Source organism: Lycium barbarum, chromosome 4, assembly GCF_019175385.1.
Source record: "Lycium barbarum isolate Lr01 chromosome 4, ASM1917538v2, whole genome shotgun sequence".
NCBI lineage: Eukaryota > Viridiplantae > Streptophyta > Magnoliopsida > Solanales > Solanaceae > Lycium > Lycium barbarum.
The window spans coordinates 23779756-23802252 of NC_083340.1; the positions used below are offsets into that span (position 1 = coordinate 23779756).

At 29.5% G+C, this 22497-nt stretch overlaps 1 protein-coding gene across 1 annotated transcript; it reads right to left on the reverse strand.

The window, feature by feature from the left end:
• Positions 1–21022: 21022 nt before the first annotated feature.
• Positions 21023–21838, reverse strand: LOC132638288 (cysteine-rich repeat secretory protein 38-like). Its single transcript, XM_060355231.1, has one exon. It carries the CDS (start codon positions 21835–21837, stop codon positions 21082–21084), a length of 756 nt encoding a protein of 251 aa, XP_060211214.1. The 5' UTR covers position 21838; the 3' UTR covers positions 21023–21081.
• Between the last annotated feature and the right edge of the window lie 659 nt (positions 21839–22497).

Genomic DNA, 22497 nt, shown 5'->3' on the forward strand with positions numbered 1-22497 from the left:
TTCAGTACAACGTCCAAAAAGACACAGACAAAATAATCTTTTGTGACCATTGTTCTACCATGACTGATGTAGTCAAAAGATTAAAGCAGCAGAAAGATACATTGGTTCAAGAAAAAATGCAACTCTTGGATCAGGTGAAGACATTAGAACAAAGATTACAAGCAGTAAAGTTCGAATTGATGCAGTCTCAGAGTTCTCCATCTCAGAAAAAAATGGATAAGACGGGTGTGCATTCCCCAATGAATGCAATTAGACCCACTGTATCGGGTATGGATACAGCTAGTCCGGTTCAAACGGTAGCCGGTAAAGACTTATCAAATCCGTTGATGGCTATCACTTTGCCAAAAAGTGAAGATGAGGGATGTTCATCTCTACAAACCAGACGGAGACTACCAAAGACATTTACGCAAGGAGCGACTTCTACAAAGAAAAGCACACTTGCAAAAAAGAAGAAAAATAGAAAATATAGTAAAGGAGACACTAGAAAAAAATTTCCAGACAAAAGAACAAGATAAATATATAGTCAAAGATCGTAGTCCGGAATTATCTCCAAGACAAGGGATGTCACCAGTCCACAATTCAGATTTTGAAGGAGATGATATTAATTCTCAAGACAGTGCATTTCAAGACTCGCAAGATCCAAATGATGTAGACTCAGGCATGAGCTTTGATTCAATTGCTCTACACAATTTAGACAGTTAAATCAGTTAAAGGAAAACATAATAGAGCCTAAGTAAAATACTACGCAAAGACATTAGCTAGAAAGAAGACAAATACAAAAGGTGAAGTAGAGAAAAAGTCATGACTTGAAGTAGAGAAAAAGTCATAAAAGGTAGATGACTTGGTTCAGAGAAAGATGAAAGAAAGACAAAAGCCTTGAAAAAAGGCATCATTTCTCATAAACGTAAAAATAATTGAAGACAAAAGCATTGACATTTGAAAATGACATCTTTCAGAAAGATAAAGATGAGACAATCATATTACAAAGTAGAAGACTTTGGAAAAAGGATAGAACTGAAAAGGACATTTCAGAAAAAGGAGACCAGACTTTATTAAAGTAGCTTTAATAAAGTAGTAGTTTTATCTAGAAATGGGACAGCTCAGCAAACGGACAAAATTATAAAGTATCTTTTGAAAAAGTTTCACGTGACGATGGGGCCCAAAGAGTACCCGGCTGAACTCAAAAGATTCTTCACAAATTTGAAGTCCGCATTTGAAGTCCGCCAGACTCCTATAAATAGCAGTGTTTGCAGAGAAGCTGAGAATCAATCAAGAGACAATCAATCAAGAAACAATTCATCAACGAGAAAAGTTCCTAACATTTCTCTCTCAAAGCCAACCACTCCATATTCCTCTTCCCTTTCAACAAATGTCCCAACTCCTTTTCCCAATAAAAACCTTTGTAAATTAAGCAGTACAAAAGAAAACCAGTTAAGACTACAAGAGTTAATAGATATAATATCAGGATTAGAATATAAATTACTATGATATATAAAATCTAGAAAGACTTTAAAAAATCAAAAGCGATTTAGACCGTATTGATTGTATGAGAACACTACCCTTTGTCAGACAAATACAAATTAATCATTGGTATTTATATAGAGATATAAAGAAAAGACGAGAATAATAACAAGTAGAAAAAGCCCTAAGTACATATTTAGAAATAATAAATTCAGAAACATTATCATCACTAATACAAAATAGACTTTTACAAAGTCAGATTAACGAAGAAACAATCTCTGCTATAACTTAGGAATTACACGGTATAAGAGAAGATATAGAAAGACTTACAACTAGTATAGAACATCAGAAACAAGTTTGTAAAATAAAAATCCCATTAGGATAATAAATAAAGCAAGAGAAATAGATATCTTAAAAAATCTAGAATACTTAGACTTAAAAATATACCCAGAAAAGAAGTATAGAGCATTAACAGACCATAGTATTATAAAGTGTAACTTTAGTAACGGAGATCATATATTACATAGTGAAGACAAACAGTTAAATACATTAGTAGATTTAGTCATAAATTTCAGTGAAAAAGGACAAGAAAATAATAAAGATATCACTAGAATATTAGAAGTAGTAGCTACATCTCAGACTAAGCAAAAGAAAACCTTTGAAAAATTAGAACAAAACCTAGACTACTTAAAAACACAAGAATTAGAATTAGAAAAGAAAGTTCAGACTCTAGTTAAGAAATTTAATCTAGAAAAATTACCTACAAAAAAAAAAAATAGAAAAGTTAGTTAAAGCTATTATAGAAAAACCAAAAGAAATAGAACTAAAAATAACCCACATAGTCTCTAAAATAACGCAACAAGTAGAAGTTTTAACTAGTGACATTAGAGAATTAAAAAAGACAGTAGCAGAACTAAAAGAAATCACTCTTTCACGAGTAGACCAACATTAGCTCAAGAAGTAGCCTAGAAATTAATAGAAAAATCTATACCTTTACCAGCAGACTATAAAGATTATATACCTAACGCTAAATCGAACCAAATAATAATACAACAGAATACTACTATAATTTCATTAATATTAGAAATAATAAAGAAAATAGAAAAAATAGTACCAAGGTTAGAATTATTAGACGAACGCATTTCGTGGTTGACTGAACAACAAAAAGAAAAAAATAAAGAGACGTTTAAAGATAAAGAAGTTGAAGAATTAATAGACCAATTAAAAAAGGTAGAAATAACACCTCAAAAAGAAAAAGTTAAAGTACTTAGAAAACCACAAAAATGGACCTTCTTTCAACTAGACCAAGAAACGAAGGAAGATCAGAAAGGCAAGAAAGACAAAGAGTAAATTTTTCAGATAATAGAATAGGTAATAATTTCTTATCAAGAATTTTAAATAGAAGAACCCAGAAGAAAATAATCAACAGTTAAGTGAGGTAATAGACGTAGATAGAGATATACAAATTTTCCAACATAATCAATTGAAACTGTTAAATCCAAAAACTCTATATAATATAGGACAGTTTTCAAGCACAGCACAATTGTATAGACATTATAGAGAAGAACAAATATCAGCCATAGGAACTAAAATTACTACCATAAATTTAATAGACCCAGTAGCCGTAAGACAAATAAAAAATACTGGAAGAAGTTTAATGCATATGGGATTAATAGTAGTAGGATTAAAAGGATTAACTAGAAAGAATTTAAGAACAAAAGTTTTAATAGTAATTTATGACGATAGATGGTCAGACATGAAAAAATCAATAATAGGACTAACGGAAGTAGACATGACAAATAATGGAGAAATATTTTATATTAGCCCAGATTTTATAATGAATTTAGCAGAATTTGGAAAGCACATAAAAATAGGAATACAAACATGGGATATGAAGAGATGTGTGACGGTAATAATTTATTAATATGCATAGGATTTCTAGGAAATATGACTAATAATAGTAATACAAAATTTAAAATTAAGGTAGAAGATGTAGTAAAAATAATGGGAAATAGAGGAATAAGACTGATAAAGCCTATAAAAATAAACCCTGAAGAATATGCAGGGATGGAATGGAACCTAGAAGATTTTAATAGAAAAAAGATTTTACAGCCAGAATCTCACCTAATGTACACTAATTCTAAGGGAGAGACATCTGTACGTTTTACTAATTATAATTATATGCCACAAAAAGACATAGAAGAAGAAAGTACTTTAGACGAAAATGAAATTACAGACACAACTTTTATGAATATAGAATTAATACAAGACGAGTTTGCGGTAGACGAAGCTATAGAAAAACAGAAGATAGATGGAATAAGAGAGACGGAGTAATGCAGAATCATAATTTAACGTGGTCCATAGGACATAGAATACAACATATAATGGATATACTACAAGAAAAATGTACTCATATACAAATACAAAAACAGTTAAAAGAAAATGAAATGAACTTTTGTAAAAGCGTAGTTTACACGACACAAAGTTATGATAAAGACAATTATAAAAAGAAAAAGCATATTTTTGTTTTCTTTTTGAAGTCTTTTTGCTTTTTCTATAGCTTCGTCTACCCGCAAACTCGTCTTGTATTAATTCTATATTCATAAAAGTTGTGTCTGTAATTTCATTTTCGTCTAAACTACTTTCTTCTTCTATGTCTTTTTGTGGCATATAATTATAATTAGTAAAACGTACAGATGTCTCTCCCTTAGAATTAGTGTACATTAGGTGAGATTCTGGCTGTAAAATCTTTTTTCTATTAAAATCTTCTAGGTTCCATTCCATCCCTGCATATTCTTCAGGGTTTATTTTTATAGGCTTTATCAGTCTTATTCCTCTATTTCCCATTATTTCTACTACATCTTCTACCTTAATTTTAAATTTTGTATTACTATTATTAGTCATTTTTCCTAGAAATCCTATGCATATTAATAAATTATTACCGTCACACATCTCTTCATATCCCTTGGTCTGTATTTCTATTTTTATGTGCTTTCCAAATTCTGCTAAATTCATTATAAAATCTGGGCTAATATAAAAGATTCCTCTATTATTTGTCATGTCTACTTCCGTTAGTCCTATTATTAATTTTTTCATGTCTGACCATCTATCGTCATAAATTGCTATTAAAACTTTGGTTCCTAAGTTCTTTCTAGTTAGTCCTTTTAATTCTACTACTATTAATCCCATATGCATTAAACTTCTTCCAGTATTTTTTATTTGCCTTACGGCTATTGGGTCTATTAAATTTATGGTAGTAATTTTAGTTCCTATGGCTGATATTTGTTCTTCTCTATAATGTCTATACAATTGGGCTGTGCTTGAAAACTGTCCTATATTATATAGAGTTTTTGGATTTAACAGTTTCAATTGATTATGTTGGAAAATTTGTATATCTCTATCTACGTCTATTACCTCACTTAACTGTTGATTATTTTCTTCTGGGGTTCTTCTATTTAAAATTCTTGATAAGAAATTATTACCTATTCTATTATCTGAAAAATTTACTCTTTGTCTTTCTTGCCTTTCTGATCCTCCTTCGTTTCTTGGTCCAGTTGAAAGAAGGTCCATTTTTGTGGTTTTCTAAGTACTTTAATTTTTTCTTTTTGAGGTGTTATTTCTACCTTTTTTAATTGGTCTATTAATTCTTCAACTTCTTTATCTTTAAACGTCTCTTTATTTTTTTCTTTTTGTTGTTCAGTCAACCACGAAATGCGTTCGTCTAATAATTCTAACCTTGGTACTATTTTTTCTATTTTCTTTATTATTTCTAATATTAATGAAATTATAGTAGTATTCTGTTGTATTATTATTTGGTCCGATTTAGCATTAGGTATATAATCTTTATAGTCTGCTGGTAAAGGTATAGATTTTTCTATTAATTTCGAGGCTTCTTCTTGAGCTAATGTTGGTCTACTCATGAAAGAGTGATTTCTTTTAGTTCTGCTACTGTCTTTTTTAATTCTCTAATGTCACTAGTTAAAACTTCTACTTGTTGCGTTGTTTTAGAGACTATGTGGGTTGTTTTTAGTTCTATTTCTTTTGGTTTTCTATAATAACTTTAACTAACTTTTCTATTTCCGTTTTTGTAGGTAGTTTTTATAGATTAAATTTATTAACTAGAGTCTGAACTTTCTTTTCTAATTCTAATTCTTGTGTTTTTAAGTAGTCTAGGTTTTGTTCTAATTTTTCAAAGGTTTTCTTTTGCTTAGTCTGAGATGTAGCTACTACTTCTAATATTCTAGTGATATCTTTATTATTTTCTTGTCCTTTTTCACTGAAATTTATGACTAAATCTACTAATGTATTTAACTGTTTGTCTTCACTATGTAATATATGATCTCCGTTACTAAAGTTACACTTTATAATACTATGGTCTGTTAATGCTATATACTTCTTTTCTGGGTATATTTTTAACTCTAAGTATTCTAGATTTTTTAAGATATCTATTTCTCTAGCTTTATTTATTATCCTAACGGGATTTTTATTTTACAAACTTGTTTCTGATGTTCTATACTAGTTGTAAGTCTTTCTATATCTTCTCTTATATCGTGTAATTCCCAAGTTATAGCAGAGATTGTTTCTTCGTTAATCTGACTTTGTAAAAGTCTATTATTACGGTTTAGGTAACCTTCATATTATTAATCAGTCTATTAAGCTCTGATACCAAAAAGGGTGATAGGGGGTTATATTTTGTTTCAATAGATATATAAGTTTTGCCAATAGATATATAAGTTTCAATAGATATATTATTTTGATAGAAAGAAAGATAGCAATATTATGTGATTTTTTACTTTACCTATATGTTAAACAATCCTACTCGGTACTCCCTCACTCCTTGAATCTTCTTATCATGTAGGTGTATTTCTTATTTTCTGCCTATTCTCCAAATTTTTATAATTTTCGTTTTTTTTTTTAATAAATCTGTTTAGTTATGAATCTTTATTACACTGTTCATCTCTTTCTCTTAATCTTTGATTCTTAATATCCGTCTTCTTTAACCACACCCCGGTTACCATAGCCAACATCGTCCTTTATCATTTGGACATTAAAACGGTCTTTCAAACACCTAGGAATTTACAGGTTAATCCATCGAGTTCATTAAGAAATTAAGAGAATAACCATATACTAAGAGTAATAGATTCATAACAACAAGTAAATAATTATTGAAGCATTATCAACATAATATTTTAGTTGAACATAAAATAATTTACATAGTAGGGAGATTAGTACAGAAAACATAGATAAAACTTACATGACTGAAGATGGAGAGAGGTTTCCCTTTCGGGGAATCCGAAAAACTACTTCACACTAAAAGAAAATTACTGGAAAGCTTAAAACTATTTTACAGGGAAGTTATATTACAAAGGTTTTTATTGGGAAAAGGAGTTGGGGCATTTGTTGAAAGGAAAGAGGAATATGGAGTGGTTGGCTTTGAGAGAGAAATGTTAGGAACTTTTCTCGTTGATGAATTGTTTCTTGATTGATTGTCTCTTGATTGATTCTCAGCTTCTCTGCAAACACTGCTATTTATAGGAGTCTGGCGAACTTCAAATGCGGACTTCAAATTTGTGAAGAATCTTTTGAGTTCAGCCGGGTACTCTTTTGGGCCCCATCGTCACGTGAAACTTTTCAAAAGATACTTTATAATTTTGTCTGTTTGCTGAGCTGTCCCATTTCTAGATAAAATTACTACTTTATTAAAGCTACTTTAATAAAGTCTGGTCTCCTTTTTCTGAAATGTCCCTTTCAGTTTTCTCCAAAATCTATCCTTTTTCTGATATTATTCACCAAAGTCTTCTACTTTGTAATATGATTGTCTCATATTTATCTTTCTGAAAGATGTCATTTTCAAATGTCAATGCTTTTGTCTTCAATTATTTTTACGTTTATGAGAAATGATGCCTTTTTTCAAGGCTTTTGTCTTTCTTTCTTCATCTTTCTCTGAACCAAGTCATCTACCTTTTATGACTTTTTCTCTACTTCAAGTCATGACTTTTTCTCTACTTCACCTTTTGATTTTGTCTTCTTTCTAGCTAATGTCTTTGCGTAGTATTTCACTTAGGCTTTATTATGTCTTCCTTTAACTGATTTAAGTGTCTAAAGTGTGTAAAGCAATTGAATCAAAGCTCATGCCTGAGTCTACATCATTTGGATCTTGCGAGTCTTGAAATGCACTGTCTTGAGAATTAATATCATCTCCTTCAAAATCTGAATTGTGGACTGGTGACATCCCTTGTCTTGGAGATAATTCCGGACTAGGATCTTTGACTATATATTTATCTTGTTCTTTTGTCTGGAAAGAATTTTCTAGTGTCTCTTTTACTATATTTTCTATTTTTTCATTTTTCTTCTTTTTTGCAAGTGTGTTTTTCTTTGTAGAAGTCGCTCCTTGCGTAAATGTCTTTGGTAGTCTCCGTCTGGTTTGTAGAGATGAACATCCCTCATCTTCACTTTTTGGCAAAGTGACAGCCATCAAAGGATTTGATAAGTCTTTACCGGCTACCGTTTGAATCGGACTAGCTGTATCCATACCCGATACAGTGGGTCTAATTACATTCATTGGGGAATGCACACCCGTCTCATCCATTTTTTTCTGAGATGCAGAACTCTAAGACTGCATCAATTCAAACTTTACTGCTTGTAGTCTTTGTTCTAATGTCTTCACCTGATCCAAGAGTTGCATTTTTTCTTGAACCAATGTCTCTTTCTGCTGGTTTAATCTTTTGACTACATCAGTCATGGTAGAACAATGGTCACAAAAGATTATTTTGTCTGTGTCTTTTTGGACGTTGTACTGAGGGATTTTGTCTGGATTTTGTCTAAGGGCTGGAGAAATATAGTAGTTTGGACCCAATGCTCCCCTACCATAGTCTAATGCTTCAGTAAAATTATTAAATCCTTTAAAAAGAGGTTTTCTCATGTCTTTTATAGAATCTAAAACTTCTATCCAACTTTGAAAAATACCATTAGTTTTACCGTGAATTACAACATAAAATTTAAATTTTTTGTCTAAATTTCGGTCTGTAAAATACTGACAAAGTGCATTTATAGTGGCTACAAAATGTTTAGGGGCTTTTCTATTATGCGAAATCCATAAATTATCCACTAAGCATCTTTGTTGTTTGTCTATTACATATTCTGGTAATACTTTAAAAGTCCAATTTGATGGCTGGTAGGCTACTAAATTATTGGCTCCGAATTGTATTCTTTCTTCCATAATATTTCTTTCTAATAAAGATGTAGGTCTAAAATGAAGGTTACCTAATACTGTCTGTCTGTTTGTGTCTTGGGTTGAGGCTATGCCTTTCCCCTTGTCTGCTGTCTGAGAACTGGAAGGTCTCATGCTGTTCAAATAAAAAATTTAGTTAGCAGTAATATTTAATCTACTTAATTGATCTGCTAAATTATTATCTTTTCCTTTTATATGTTCAAATTTTAAATTATAAATTGAAATGGTATCTAAAAAATTTAGCCATCGCCTTCTACTGCTATTTTTATCATTTATCTTTTGGTAGAATTTAACTATAGCTTCACAGTCTGTTCTAACCAGTATTTCTGGTTTATTTAGAATATATAGTCTGAAACTATTTAATCCATATATTACGGCTAAAATTTCTGCATCTATACTACTCATATTTCTTTTTTGTTTATACTTACCACTTTGATAAGCACATATCTTTTCTTCATTTTTATTACTATATTTACTAGGTTTTGCTTTTAGTACTGCTCCCCATCCTTCAAAACTACCCTCTGTTTCTATAATTAAATAGTCTGTTTCTAGAGGCATATTTAAATCAGGAATGTTTTTTATTTTTTATTTTATTTTTTGTACTAATTTAATGTCTTCAGTATTAAAGTGATTTTGACCATTTGATCCAGTCTTTGAACATAATGGTCCTGCTATTTTTCCTAGATCTTTTATTAAATTTCTAACATAATTGACTATTCCTAAAAAAATTTGTAATTCTTTAACATTGTCTAACTTATCTGGCATTTCTAAAGCTTTTTTGGCTATATGAGGTTGTAATTTTATCTTACCTTCTCCTAGTACTACTTCTTTTTGTTTTCCTCTTTCTAGGTTACATAATCTAGTTTCTAATTCATTTATTCTTGTTTCTAATGTTATTATTCTTAGACTAATAGTAGGGTCTTCAATTTTCTTATGAGTTGTCTCTTTATTTATTTTTGTTTTAAATTTTTTTTCTATACACATTATACCTCCTTCTATGTAACAATTTTTACATTTAGCTCTTTTGTCTCTACTAGGATACCATTTACAAAAGAAACATGCATTACTATCCAATCCTTTATTTCGTTCAAACTCATGGTTACAGTCTTCGGCTGTATTTGCTAAATTATCCATTGCTTCTAAGTCTAGATTTTCTAATCCTATTTCATTAATTAATTCGTCTGCTTCTGAGTCTAATGAGTCTGTTTTGATTTTTTCTTCAGTGTCTACACTTACTATAGAATATATGCTTTCTGTATCTGACATATATTCGTCTACATTTATTAATGTTTCTTGAAAATCTTCAATTAGCTGGGAATTTCTTGTCTTATTATTTATTCTTTTTGGACATGTATTTGCTAAGTGTTCTACACTTCCACAAGTGAAGCATTCTAATTTATTTCTATAATTTCTTTCTGTTCGATATTTTCTTACGTGCCTATTTCTGTCTAAATAAGGTTTTCTAGCTGCTGATTTTCTAAGATAATATTTCTTTCTATTATATTGAGGATAATTTCTATTATATTGCGTTCGGTATTTTTTATGCTTTTTCTTTTTATAATTGTCTTTATCATAACTTTGTGTCGTGTAAACTACGCTTTTACAAAAGTTCATTTCATTTTCTTTTAACTGTTTTTGTATTTGTATATGAGTACATTTTTCTTGTAGTATATCCATTATATGTTGTATTCTATGTCCTATGGACCACGTTAAATTAGGATTCTGCATTACTCCGTCTCTCTTATTCCATCTATCTTCTATTTCTCTTCCTAAGGCTCCTGGTAGTTTATTAAATAACTTTTTACCTAATTCTTGATCAAATGCATTTCTACTAATAGTACAGTAGTAAAAATAATCGTTTAAAAATTTCTTAATATGAAACCAACTACTTATGCTTAGTTGTTCTAATTTTATTACTGCATTTGTTTGTAGTACTAATAATCCACTATTTGGATCCTCCCCTGTAATCAAAGTATGTATTTTATTAGTAAAATTATATGGATTTGCTCCCATGGATACTAGGTATTGAAATTCCATTGGAAAATTTTCTTTATAAGCTTCCCATAAAGCTTTGGCTGATTCTCCTAAAAATGTTTCTAAATATTTATACATTGTTTCCACGTCTGTTTCACTATATGTTTTATATAGTTTGCTACTACTATTCATTTCCAAAGATCTATCACTGAATTCCATCTTTGCGGGTCATGTGATGCTATATTTAATATTTTACCTTTATTACCTCCTTCTTGAAGAATAATGGGTTCTTCTATAGGCATTCTTTTTCCTGATGGTTTGACATTGTCTAAAGGTTCTCCTGCTGTTCTAAAAACTCTTCTTCTAGGTACATTTCCTGTGCTAGTATCTATAGTATATTGTTCTCCTGTTGTTCTTTGAAATGGACTAAAACTAGATGCACTAGATTCCATTAATTCTTTTTGACTTATTATAGAGTCTATTTCTAGTTCGTCATCACTATTTTGCATGTCTTCTAATATTTTATCAAAATCGTCTGATTTTCTTTGGTTTATCTGTTCTACTCTATATCCCCATAATTCTAATATAAACAACAACTAATATTTTAAAAAAAAAATTATGGGCCTCATAATTCTAATATATATATATATATATATATCCATTCCAATTTAATAAAAAAAATTGTGGGCCCCATATATATTAAACAACAACTAATATTAAAAAAATAGTTCAAATTAATAATGTTAAAAAAAAAAAAAAGTGCACCCCATATTAAAAAATCAAACAATATTCATTTAATTTCCAAAGTATCTCATTAAGTCAATAATGATGGATTCATTGACACGTGCGTATTCGTAGCAAACACTAATATAATAAAGTTTTTTTAAAAAATTATGGGCCCCATAATTCTAATATATATATATTACTACTATATAGAAACGCGAGTTTCTATACAGTAGCAAAACAGGATCGTCGTCAGTTCCAATTTAATCATCATCGTCCGTTCCAATTTAATTAAAAACAAATTATGGCCCCATAATTCTAATATAAACAACTAATATTAAAAAAAAATATGGGCCCCATAATTATAATATATATATATATATATATATATATATATATATATATATATATATCCATTCCAATTTAATAAAAAAATATTGTGGGCCCCATATATATTAAACAACAACTAATATTAAAAAAATAGTGCAAATTAATAATGTTAAAAAAAAAAAGTGCACCCCATATTAAAAAATCAAACAATATTCATGTAATTTCCAAAGTATCTCATTAAGTCAATAATGATGGATTCATTGCCACGTGCGTATTCGTAGCAAACACTAATATAATAAAGTTTTTTAAAAAAATTATAGGCCCCATAATTCATATATATATATATATATATATATATCCGTTCCAATTTAATAAAAAAAAATTGTGAGCCCCATATATATTAAACAACAACTAATGTTAAAAAGATAGTGCAAATTAATAATGTTAAAAAAAAGTGCACCCCATATTAAAAAATTAAACAATATTCATGTAATTTCCAAAGTATCTCATTAAGTCAATAATGTTCCAATTTAATCATCGTTGTCCGTTCCAATTTAATTAAAAAAAAAATTATGGGCCCCATAATTCTAATATAAACAACAACTAATATTCAAAAAAAAAATTATGGGCCCCATTATTCTAATATATATATATATACTAGTTATGTGAGGCCCGGGCAAATTCAAAATATAAAGGTAGATATTTTAACTAAAGAAATATAATTTGTGTTAGTACAAGTGTACAACAACAACAACAACAACCATATACCCATTGTAGTCCCACAAGTGGGTAGTTATATGAAAGCAAAATTTTCATTCCACTCCTTTAATATTTTAACTTCCATTTTGATGAAATTATTTAATTCAAATCAAATTTGGAACCAGAATTTGACATTATAACTTATGTATCCTAATTTTCTGAAGTTATTTAGTTCTAAATAAATAATCTATACATAGTTAATAAACTTTTAAGACAAATACATAATTTAACTTGTGCAGCGGATGGAGCTGCTCCTCTCTTAATTAGGGATTAGGGGTTCGAACATGGATATTAAAAAAATCTTTGGAGGAAGCGCTTCCCCCGAATAGGCGCGATGCAGTGCGAATTATCTGGATTAATTGGGCTCAAATGTGGATATCGAGCACCAATCAGAAAATCAAAGAACGTGAAAAATGAGGTAGGAGGTTCGATAGCTTTTGAAAAGTAGACTTTAAAAACAAAAAACAAAAAAATTGACTTAAATAAATAAGATTAGGACATAAAAGTAATTAATTAAAAAGTTTTTAAAAAATTGGGAAATTATGGTGAGGACTACAAAAGTCCTCACATTTGCTCTTATATAATATAGTAATATATATATATATATATATCCATTTCAATTTAATAAGAAAAAAATTATGGGCCCCATATATATTAAACAACAACTAATATTAAAAAAATAGTGCAAAATAATAATGTTAAAAAAAAAGTGCACCCCATATTAAAAAATCAAACAATATTTATGTAATTTTCAAAGTATCTCATTAAGTCAATAATGATGGATTCATTGCCACGTGCGTATTCGTAGCAAACATTAATATAATAAAGTTTTTAAAAAAAATTGTGGGCCCCATAATTCTAATATATATATATATATATCCGTTCCAATTTAATAAAAAAAATTGTGGGCCCCATATATATTAAACAACAACTAATGTTAAAAAAATAGTGCAAATTAATAATGTTAAAAAAAAAGTGCACCCCATATTAAAAAATTAAACAATATTCATGTAATTTTCAAAGTATCTCATTAAGTCAATAATGATGGATTCATTGCCACGTGCATATTCGTAGCAAACACCAATATAATAAAGTTTTAAATACGGAGCACAAACTACAATGTTATATTAATCGTGTTTTGAACATAGTATCCCATATTGAAAAAATCAAGAAATATAATAAAAAAAAAAGTGCAAAAAAAAAATTGTGGGCCCCATATATATTAAACAACAACTAATATTAAAAAAATAGTGCAAATTAATAATGTCAAAAAAAAAGTGCACCCCGTATTAAAAAATTAAACAATATTCATGTAATTTTCAAAGTATCTCATTAAGTCAATAATGATGGATTCATTGTCATGTGCGTATTCGTAGCAAACGCTAATATAATAAAGTTTTAAATACGGAGCACAAACTACAATGCTATATTAATCGATTTTTGAACATAGTATCCCATATTGACAAAATCAAGCAATATATAAAAAAAAATAGTGAATGCCATATTAAAAAAAAAAACAATGTCAAAAAAAAAAAGTGTAAAAAAAAATTGTGGGCCCCATAATTAAATAGTGCAAATTAATAATGTCAAAAAAAAAAAAGTGCACCCCGTATTAAAAAATTAAACAATATTCATGTAATTTTCAAACTATCTCATTAAGTCAATAATGATGGATTCATTGCCACGTGCGTATTCGTATCAAACACTAATATAATAAAATTTTAAATACGGAGCACAAACTACAATATTATATTAATCATGTTTTGAACGTAGTATCTCATATTGACAAAATCAAGCAATATATATATAAAAAAAAAAAAGTGAATCCCATATTTAAAAAATAAACAATGTCAAAAAAAAAATGCAGACTTTGTATTCGTAGCAAACACTAATATAATAATGTTTTAAATACGAAGCACAAATTACAATGTTATATCAATCGTGTTTTGAACATAGTATATATATATATAGTGCAGACTAATAATGTCCAAAAGGATGGACCCCATACTAAACAACACCAAATAATATAAAAAATAAAAATAAAAAAAGAAGAAACTATATAAAGGATGAGTTTAGACCCATGCTTCGTCGTCCGTTGTCCCTTAAAAAAAAGGTGGGCCCCATATTAAATAACACCGAGCAATAAAGAAAAGGGAAGAAAAAAAGGTGGCACTCACCATCTCTTTAACTCATGGGAAAAAAAAAGTGGACCGTATATTATCAAAATCAAGCAATATAAAAAAAAAAAAAAAAGTGAAGCCCATATTAAAAAAATATAATGTTAACAAAAAGTGTTGGCTTTGTATTCGTAGCAAACACTAATATAATAAAATTTTAGATACAGAGCACAAACTATAATGTTATATTAATCGTGTTTTGAACATAGTATATGTATATATATTATATGCATAAAAATAGTACAAACTAATAATGTCCAAAAAAAAAAAGTGCACCCCATAAAGAGTGGACCTCATACTAAACAACATCAAACAATATAAAAAAAAAAAAAAAAAAAGGTGGAACCCACCATCTCCAAACTCACTGTAAAAAAAAGTAGACTCATATTAAAAAAATCAAGTAATATCAAAAAAAAAAAGTGAACATATTAAAAAAAAAATGTCAAAAAAAAGTGCAGACTTTGTATTCGTAGTAAACACTAATATACTAAAGTTTTAGATAAGGAGTACAAACTACAATGTTATATTAATCGTGTTTTGAACATTGTGTGTGTATATATATATATATATATATGCATAAAAATAGTACAAATTAATAATATCCAAAACAAAGTGCACTCCATATTAAAAAATTAAACAATATTCATGTAATTTTTAAAGTATCTCATTAAGTCAATAATGATGGATTCATTGCCACATGCGTATCAATCCATTAGTGGGAGCAAATCAAATTGCTTTTCTTCAAAAAGTTTAAGTAGTCAAACCATACATTTTTTTTTATATTAGCCTAAGATCTAATCTAGATATTAAACTGTTGTATTTGCTATTCCGTCATGTCATTTATTTGTTATGTTTTATATTTTAAAATAAAATAGAATTTAATTACTTTTTTATTTTTATTCTTACTCTAATAAATGTGAAAAGAGATTAAAGTCGTAAAAAAAAATCAAATGGAGATCAAATAATGAATAAGGTAAATTAGTCAAATTATAATTCCAATCGACGTTTTCTTAAAAAATCATGCAAAAGACAACATGACAAGTAAAATGACCTAAACCGAGAATATTTATCAAAAATTAAAAAATAGTATTTCTTCGTTTAAATAGAAAATCAATTTCTACTTTGTTTCGTTTTAAACATGTAAAATTAATTTAATAATTTGAATTAGAATTATCCAAATCAAAATTTGATAAAAAATAATAAGTATTTTACACCTTTAAATCTTAAAATTGAAAGTATCAACTTATGCTTAAATATTGCTATTGTTTTATCTCAAAGAGAGGAAAATAGTTTCCTTTTAAACAAATCTTCTCTTTTAAAAAATATTAATAAATTTGCCGATTTTGTATTCGTAGCAAACATTAATATAATAAAATTTTAGATACGGAGCACAAACTACAATGTTATTATTAAACGTGTTTTGAACATAATATATACTCTCTATCTATCTATATATATATATATATATATATTATTACTATTCAAAGACAACTATATACACATAGATGCACTATAATCTAAAGTATTGGGGCATAGGCCGTCTAGTTGCTTTACATTGTGGAAATTTCCAAATCCATTGACCGTTGATTAAGTGAAAATTTGACAGCTGAACGGATCACAATAGACTTTTAAAAGAACTTAATTATAGAAAATCGTCACATCACTTTTTCATCCTAATATATAAATTTATAAAAGCATTAACTGAAACAGAGGTGTCTGACTGAACTGGTGAGCTATAGAATATTAGAATCCAAATTGAGATTGAGTTGTCATTTTTATATTCCTTGTTTTCAAGAAAATTTATGTATCAAGTTTCAACCATCTCAAAGTCTCAAACATTGAAAACACCACTTTTTTCTGTTCCTCTTTTTTATTTCTTTCAAATACGTTATGTTACCGAGAATTACTCCACCCTAATTTATGTGATATATTTTAACGGGAAATAAAATTTAAGAAAGAGAAACTTTTGAAATATATGATTTAAAACAAGACATAAGTATTTGTATGAAAGAATCTTATCAAGAGTAAAATAGAAAATATAAAGTTAAATTATCTCTAAAATATAGAAAGATATCCATTCTTGGATGAACCAAAAAGAAAGTGCATTACGTAAATTGAGAAATAAGGAGTATCGTCTTAGTTGTAAGTTAATATGAGCGGATTCTTTTATTATGTATTGAATACCATTTAAATTTTTTGCAACAAAAATTATAAGTAGAAACTTTATGAGAACAATGTATCTATATTATATTAAAAGCATGAACTTTCAAATTGAAAAAGTTAAATTACTTAAATATCCCTCTTATTATTTATTTAAATATCTTAATTTAAAAACCTATGAATAGATAGATGCCACCGTTGAATAGTTGCCACCGTTTTAATTTGATAGATTGAAACGAACCAACTGCATCGGTAATCGCAAAAAAAGGAGCTATTTCAACAGGTATCTTGTCCTTCCTTTAGTTTTACAATAACTCAACTAATATATACACCGTATGACACTTTCTCTCACACTACAATTTCTTTATTAACACTTCAGTTCTGCCCTCGATCTAACTATTGTTTCACCAAACTAATATCCCTTGAAATAGAAATTTGAAGGTCACTTGCGTGTTCATATATTATTTGTCCAGCAATTATTTGCTTCTTGAATTTACTACTCCATTAGTAATCAAAAACATACTTTGCTTTTAAGACGGATATGATTAACTTTTTTTCGAAACTTCACTATCTCCCACAATGCTTCGCGAGAAAAGATTGAAATTCTTCTTTCTGTAACAAAATCATAAAAAGTACTCTCCAGTTTTGACTTCTTCACCGGTTTCGATTCTTTAGTTAATTTTTTTGGTTCGCATATGCTCCGTAGAAAACATGCTTGCTCATTTGGTGAAATTAAACTTCTTATTAGTGGTAAGATTTGTTCAGCAGTTATCACCTTTGGTTGTTTCTTTTGGTTTGGGATATCGTTTTGTTTCTTTGAGATTTTTTTTTTGTTTGTTTTTGTTTTGGGATATTTAATTGATTTATATTCTTTAAAAATTGAAATTGTTTGATTTAATTTGACTTGGCAAGGCTGATTTATCTATCGATACATGAAAATTAAACTATGCATAGTTTACATGGAATATATTGGCAAATAGAAGGATTTTCAAATGAGAAAAGTTTATTTTGTATTTGCACCAAATCAAATTAATCATCAAATTAAATCAATTTTAAGACTGAGTTACTTTTTCATGTGAAATTATACGTAGAACGAGTGGTGATAAGAAATGAACAAAATACTCAAACTTCTGAGTCATTAAAATTTAAAAATATATAATAAGTCTCATTACCATTCTTTAATTAGTTGTCTAGCACTTACAGTTACTATATTTTAAGTTAAAATAAACAAAAATACAGATCTAGAATTACTACATCTTAAGTTTTAAAAAAAAAAAAAAACTGTAGATTTGTAAAAATTAATATAGATAACTAGTAATTTTCAGTGTCATATTTGTATTTTTATAAATTAAGGTAGGGGCAAGGTCTGCGTACACTTTACCATCCGACAATCTCACGTTGTTGGGATTTCACCAGATATGTTGTTGTTATTTGTACTTTTTTAGATTTTGAAATCGCACCTAAAGATAGATTTAGTATTGAATTATGTTATTAATCTATAATTGAACAATGTATGAAATATCTATTTATCTACCATACTTTTTAAATTTTACATTTTAGGAAAATACGTTAACTTTCAAATTTAAGCATTAAGTGAGAATGTTTCATTACATGTTTGTGCCTCATATAATAAAATCAAATTACATATACCTAACTAAACTTTGATTGTTCATCTTCGTAGGTTCAGACGATATCCATCTTGTCATCGACAAACAAGTCACCATATGACAATCCACATTGATCATTCACATAAATTTATATTTTTTTCATGTATAGTTATTTATTTTTTCATGTATTGACCCCATAGGTGAACGACGGAGGTATTTGGAGGCTCAAAAGTGGCTGGAGGGTATTTTTGTACAGATTCTAATAGTTCAAGGGTATTTCAGGCCCTTTTCCGTTATTTTTATGTCACATCCGATGCGGGTTAACAAACTCAGAATAGCCAAGTTTGGAAAACTAACCAAATAATGAAAGTATCATTTTCCAATGCTCTTCATCCAAAGTCCTTTAAGAATCAGGCTAAAATTAAAATTACGGAAAAGGGCCAAAATTACTCCTGAAGTTTGGAAAATAGTTCATTCATACCCTTCGTTATACTATAGGGCCAATTATACCATTACCGTTATACTATGGTCCAAATATACCCTTAACTCAAGCGGTCTGCCACGTGGCATCATCCCAGATGTCCAGCCTATTTTCCCCTTAAATAATTTTTTATCCACCAAATTTAACCCAACCCGACCCAGATATAATATTTTCCCCCAAAATTATACGGACCCAACCAGTATACCCCTAAAACCATTTCCCCCCTAAACCCCCCCCCCCCCCCCCCCCCCCCACACTCTCTCTCTACACTAAATCGCCAGCTTTTCCATTAGAAACCCTAGGTTTTTCATGTCGTGAATTCAGTCGATTTAAAGGCTCAAAAAGGTACTATTCTCTCTCTCCACACTAAATCGCCAGCTTTTCCATTAGAAACCCTAGGTTTTTCATGTCGTGAATTCAGTCGATTTAAAGGCTCAAAAAGGTACTATTTTCATCATCAAATATTGTACATATATGCGTTTATCTGCTACTGTTATTATTGTTTCCTTCTCCATTTTAAATATTTTCCATTTCTGGGTTTGTTTGTTGATTAATATATTCCGATTTCAACTTTTTCGTTAGATTCCTTTTTGTCGTAGTTGTTTTTTTGTCTTTGATGTGTTTTCCTTTGTGGGGTTGGTGGTTATACCGAAAGTGCAATAGAATATTATAAACATAGTTCTTCTCTGTTTTGCAACCCAATGCCTCGGGTTAGAGTCCCTATATTTTTTTTAGCTTTACTTTTTCTGGAGAGGTGGCCGTATATTCTGGAAGTTGTTACAAACTTAAAGCTTGCTCTTAAAGTTGAGCGCAGAAAAAGTAAAGCTAAAAAAACATAGGGACTCTAACCCGAGGCATTAAGAGCAAACTTTAAGTTTGTAACAACTTCCAGAATATACGGCCATCTCTCCAGAAAAAGTAAAGCTAAAAAAAACATAGGGACTCTAACCCGAGGCATTGGGTTGCAAACAGAGAAGAACTATACTTATAAGATTCTATTGCACTTTCGGTATAACCACCAACCCCACAAAAGGGAAACACATGGAAACACATCAAAGACAAAAAAACAACTACGACAAAAAGGAATCTAACGAAAAAGTTGAAATCAGAATATATTAATCAACAAACAAACCTAGAAATGGAAAATATTTAAAACAAAAAAGGAAACAATAACAACAGTAGCAGACAAACGCATATATGTACAATATTTGATGATGAAAACAGTACCTTTTTGAGCCTTAAATTGACTGAATTCGCGACATGAAAAACCTAGGGATTCTAATGGAAAAGTCGTTGATTTAGTGTGTAGAGAGACAGTTTTTTTTTTTTTTTGGGGGGGGGGGGGGGGTGTTTAGTGGGGAAATGATTTTTAGGGGTATACGGGTTGCGTCCGTATAATTTTGGAGGAAACTATTATATCCGGATCGGGTTAAATTTGGTGGGTAAAAAATTATTTGACGGGAAAAAGGGCTGGACGTCTGGGATGAGGCCATGTGGCAGACCTTTTGGATTAAGGATATATTTGGACCATAATATAACGGTAAGGGTATAATTGGCCCTATAGTATAACGAAGGGTATGAATGAACTATTTCCCAAAGTTCAGGGGTAATTTTGGCCCTTTTCCGTTAAAATTAATATCTATCCCAGTTTATCTACTACTTTGATATTAAATCTCGCATCTTTTATTTTTAATTTAATGAACCAAATATCTCCCAAAAGAAAAAAAGAAAAAAAAAGTATGTCGGCCAAATAATTCCATTATATTTACACAATTATTGCAAGTTTAATATGATGAAATCCAAGCACTAACAGACGAGAAGTTTCCTATTCCTACACTTCTACTATATAATCAGCATGGTTCCCAAATAACATTATAGTTTCATTTAGCAACTTTGTTGCCTTGAAGTGGGTAGTCACCAGTAAAGGTGTTTAATTGAATTTTGTTTGCCCGAAAATTACATTGTATATAAATATATATGATCTTTTTACTCTTTGGAATTACTAAATTTTACAAGTCTCTAATTGCTCTTCCAAGATGATTTTTGCTCCTTTTCATTTTCTGTGTCTGAATTCCTGTTGTTTGGGAAAGAAATAGAATAAGTTATAAGGCTGCCACAGTTGAAGTGCAAGCTATATACTCTAACCAATATGGTAATATTGGATTTTTAGTTCAAGCTCTACATAAGAATTTTATATCTTCTAGGATAACTAATAAAAGGGTAAATTTCATATCTAAAATTACAGCTCCCACTAAAAACTCTTCCACCTTCTTTCCCATCACAACAACTAGAACATTCAGTACTAATAATACCCTCAAGACACTTCTTACAATCCCCTCCAGAAACATCCCTTGTGCGCTGAACCAATCCATACAATTTCTTATTTTCTCCAATCTTCACCTCTCCAGTTGCATACAAATTGCCGTAATATGTTTTTTCAACCAAACTACCCAACAACACCTTGGCCTTTGCATTAAATAATTCTGGCATTTTGCTCAAATTATTCGGCATGGAATACTTGTACGTATTATCGATTTTTCCTAGAAAATGTTTGTCTGAATATTTCAAGAGACAATTATCATACCATATGATGGCTTCTTTGTCATAAGGACAATATTTTCCTAGCTGTTCACTTGTATTTGCTATGCGTGACTTGCATGTTTTGCTTGATATGTCACCACGACATAAAGAAAGTCCATATGTTTGATATGGGATTTTCCCAATTAAGCTAGTGGAAAAGCCTGTTAAGGGGGTTTTAAAATAAAGATCACCTAAGAGGTTTTTCAAGTTTTTGGCATAGTAACTTTTGGCTGTGAAGTTTCCAGATTTTGAGCAAAAATTAAAGAGTGGATCCACGGAAATAGATGTTTGTACAAGAATAACAATGGATGAGAGAAAAAAGAAACAAGAGATTGTAAATTTTGGGGAAGCCATTTTGAGGACAACTTGATACGTAAAACTAAATGAGATGCACCATTTTATATAGTAGTACTTCCAAAAGAGTGTACAATATTTTGTGTACTCCAACTAAGAAATTGGATCATGATAAGTTCTATAGCGATGACTTTTTTCTTTCTTCTGCATTTGTTGCTATTTGTGACATTTTCGTCTTTGAAACGCTCTTCTAATTCCTAAGGAAGTTTTCCATATTTTACAGTGAAAATAAACGGATTAAGTGCTGTAACAAAATTTCTGGACTAATTCAATAGTGACCTTACTACTACTGGTCTATTAGCTTGAAGAGTACGAAAAGCTTCTCAATTACAAGAAATTAATTAGGGGATCGAATTATTTGTTAGCCGAGTTTGTTTAACTACCATCTTAAGGTCAGTGGACACAGAAATTCTTATGGTATACAGGGAAATTACTTAGTACTCTCCTTGTCTTAGTTTGTCCCAAAATAATTGACACATTTATATATTTAAAAACAATTTAACTTTATAAAATAATTTATCATAATTTTTTGGGACAGAGGGGATCGAATTATTTGTTAGCCGAGTTTGTTTAACTACCATCTTAAGGTCAGTGGACACAGAAATTCTTATGGTATACAGGGAAATTACTTAGTACTCTCCTTGTCTTAGTTTGTCCCAA

Bases quoted from the DNA above. Each gene is read 5' to 3' on its own strand.
- LOC132638288 (XM_060355231.1), bottom strand. From the start codon at position 21,837: ATGGCTTCCCCAAAATTTACAATCTCTTGTTTCTTTTTTCTCTCATCC.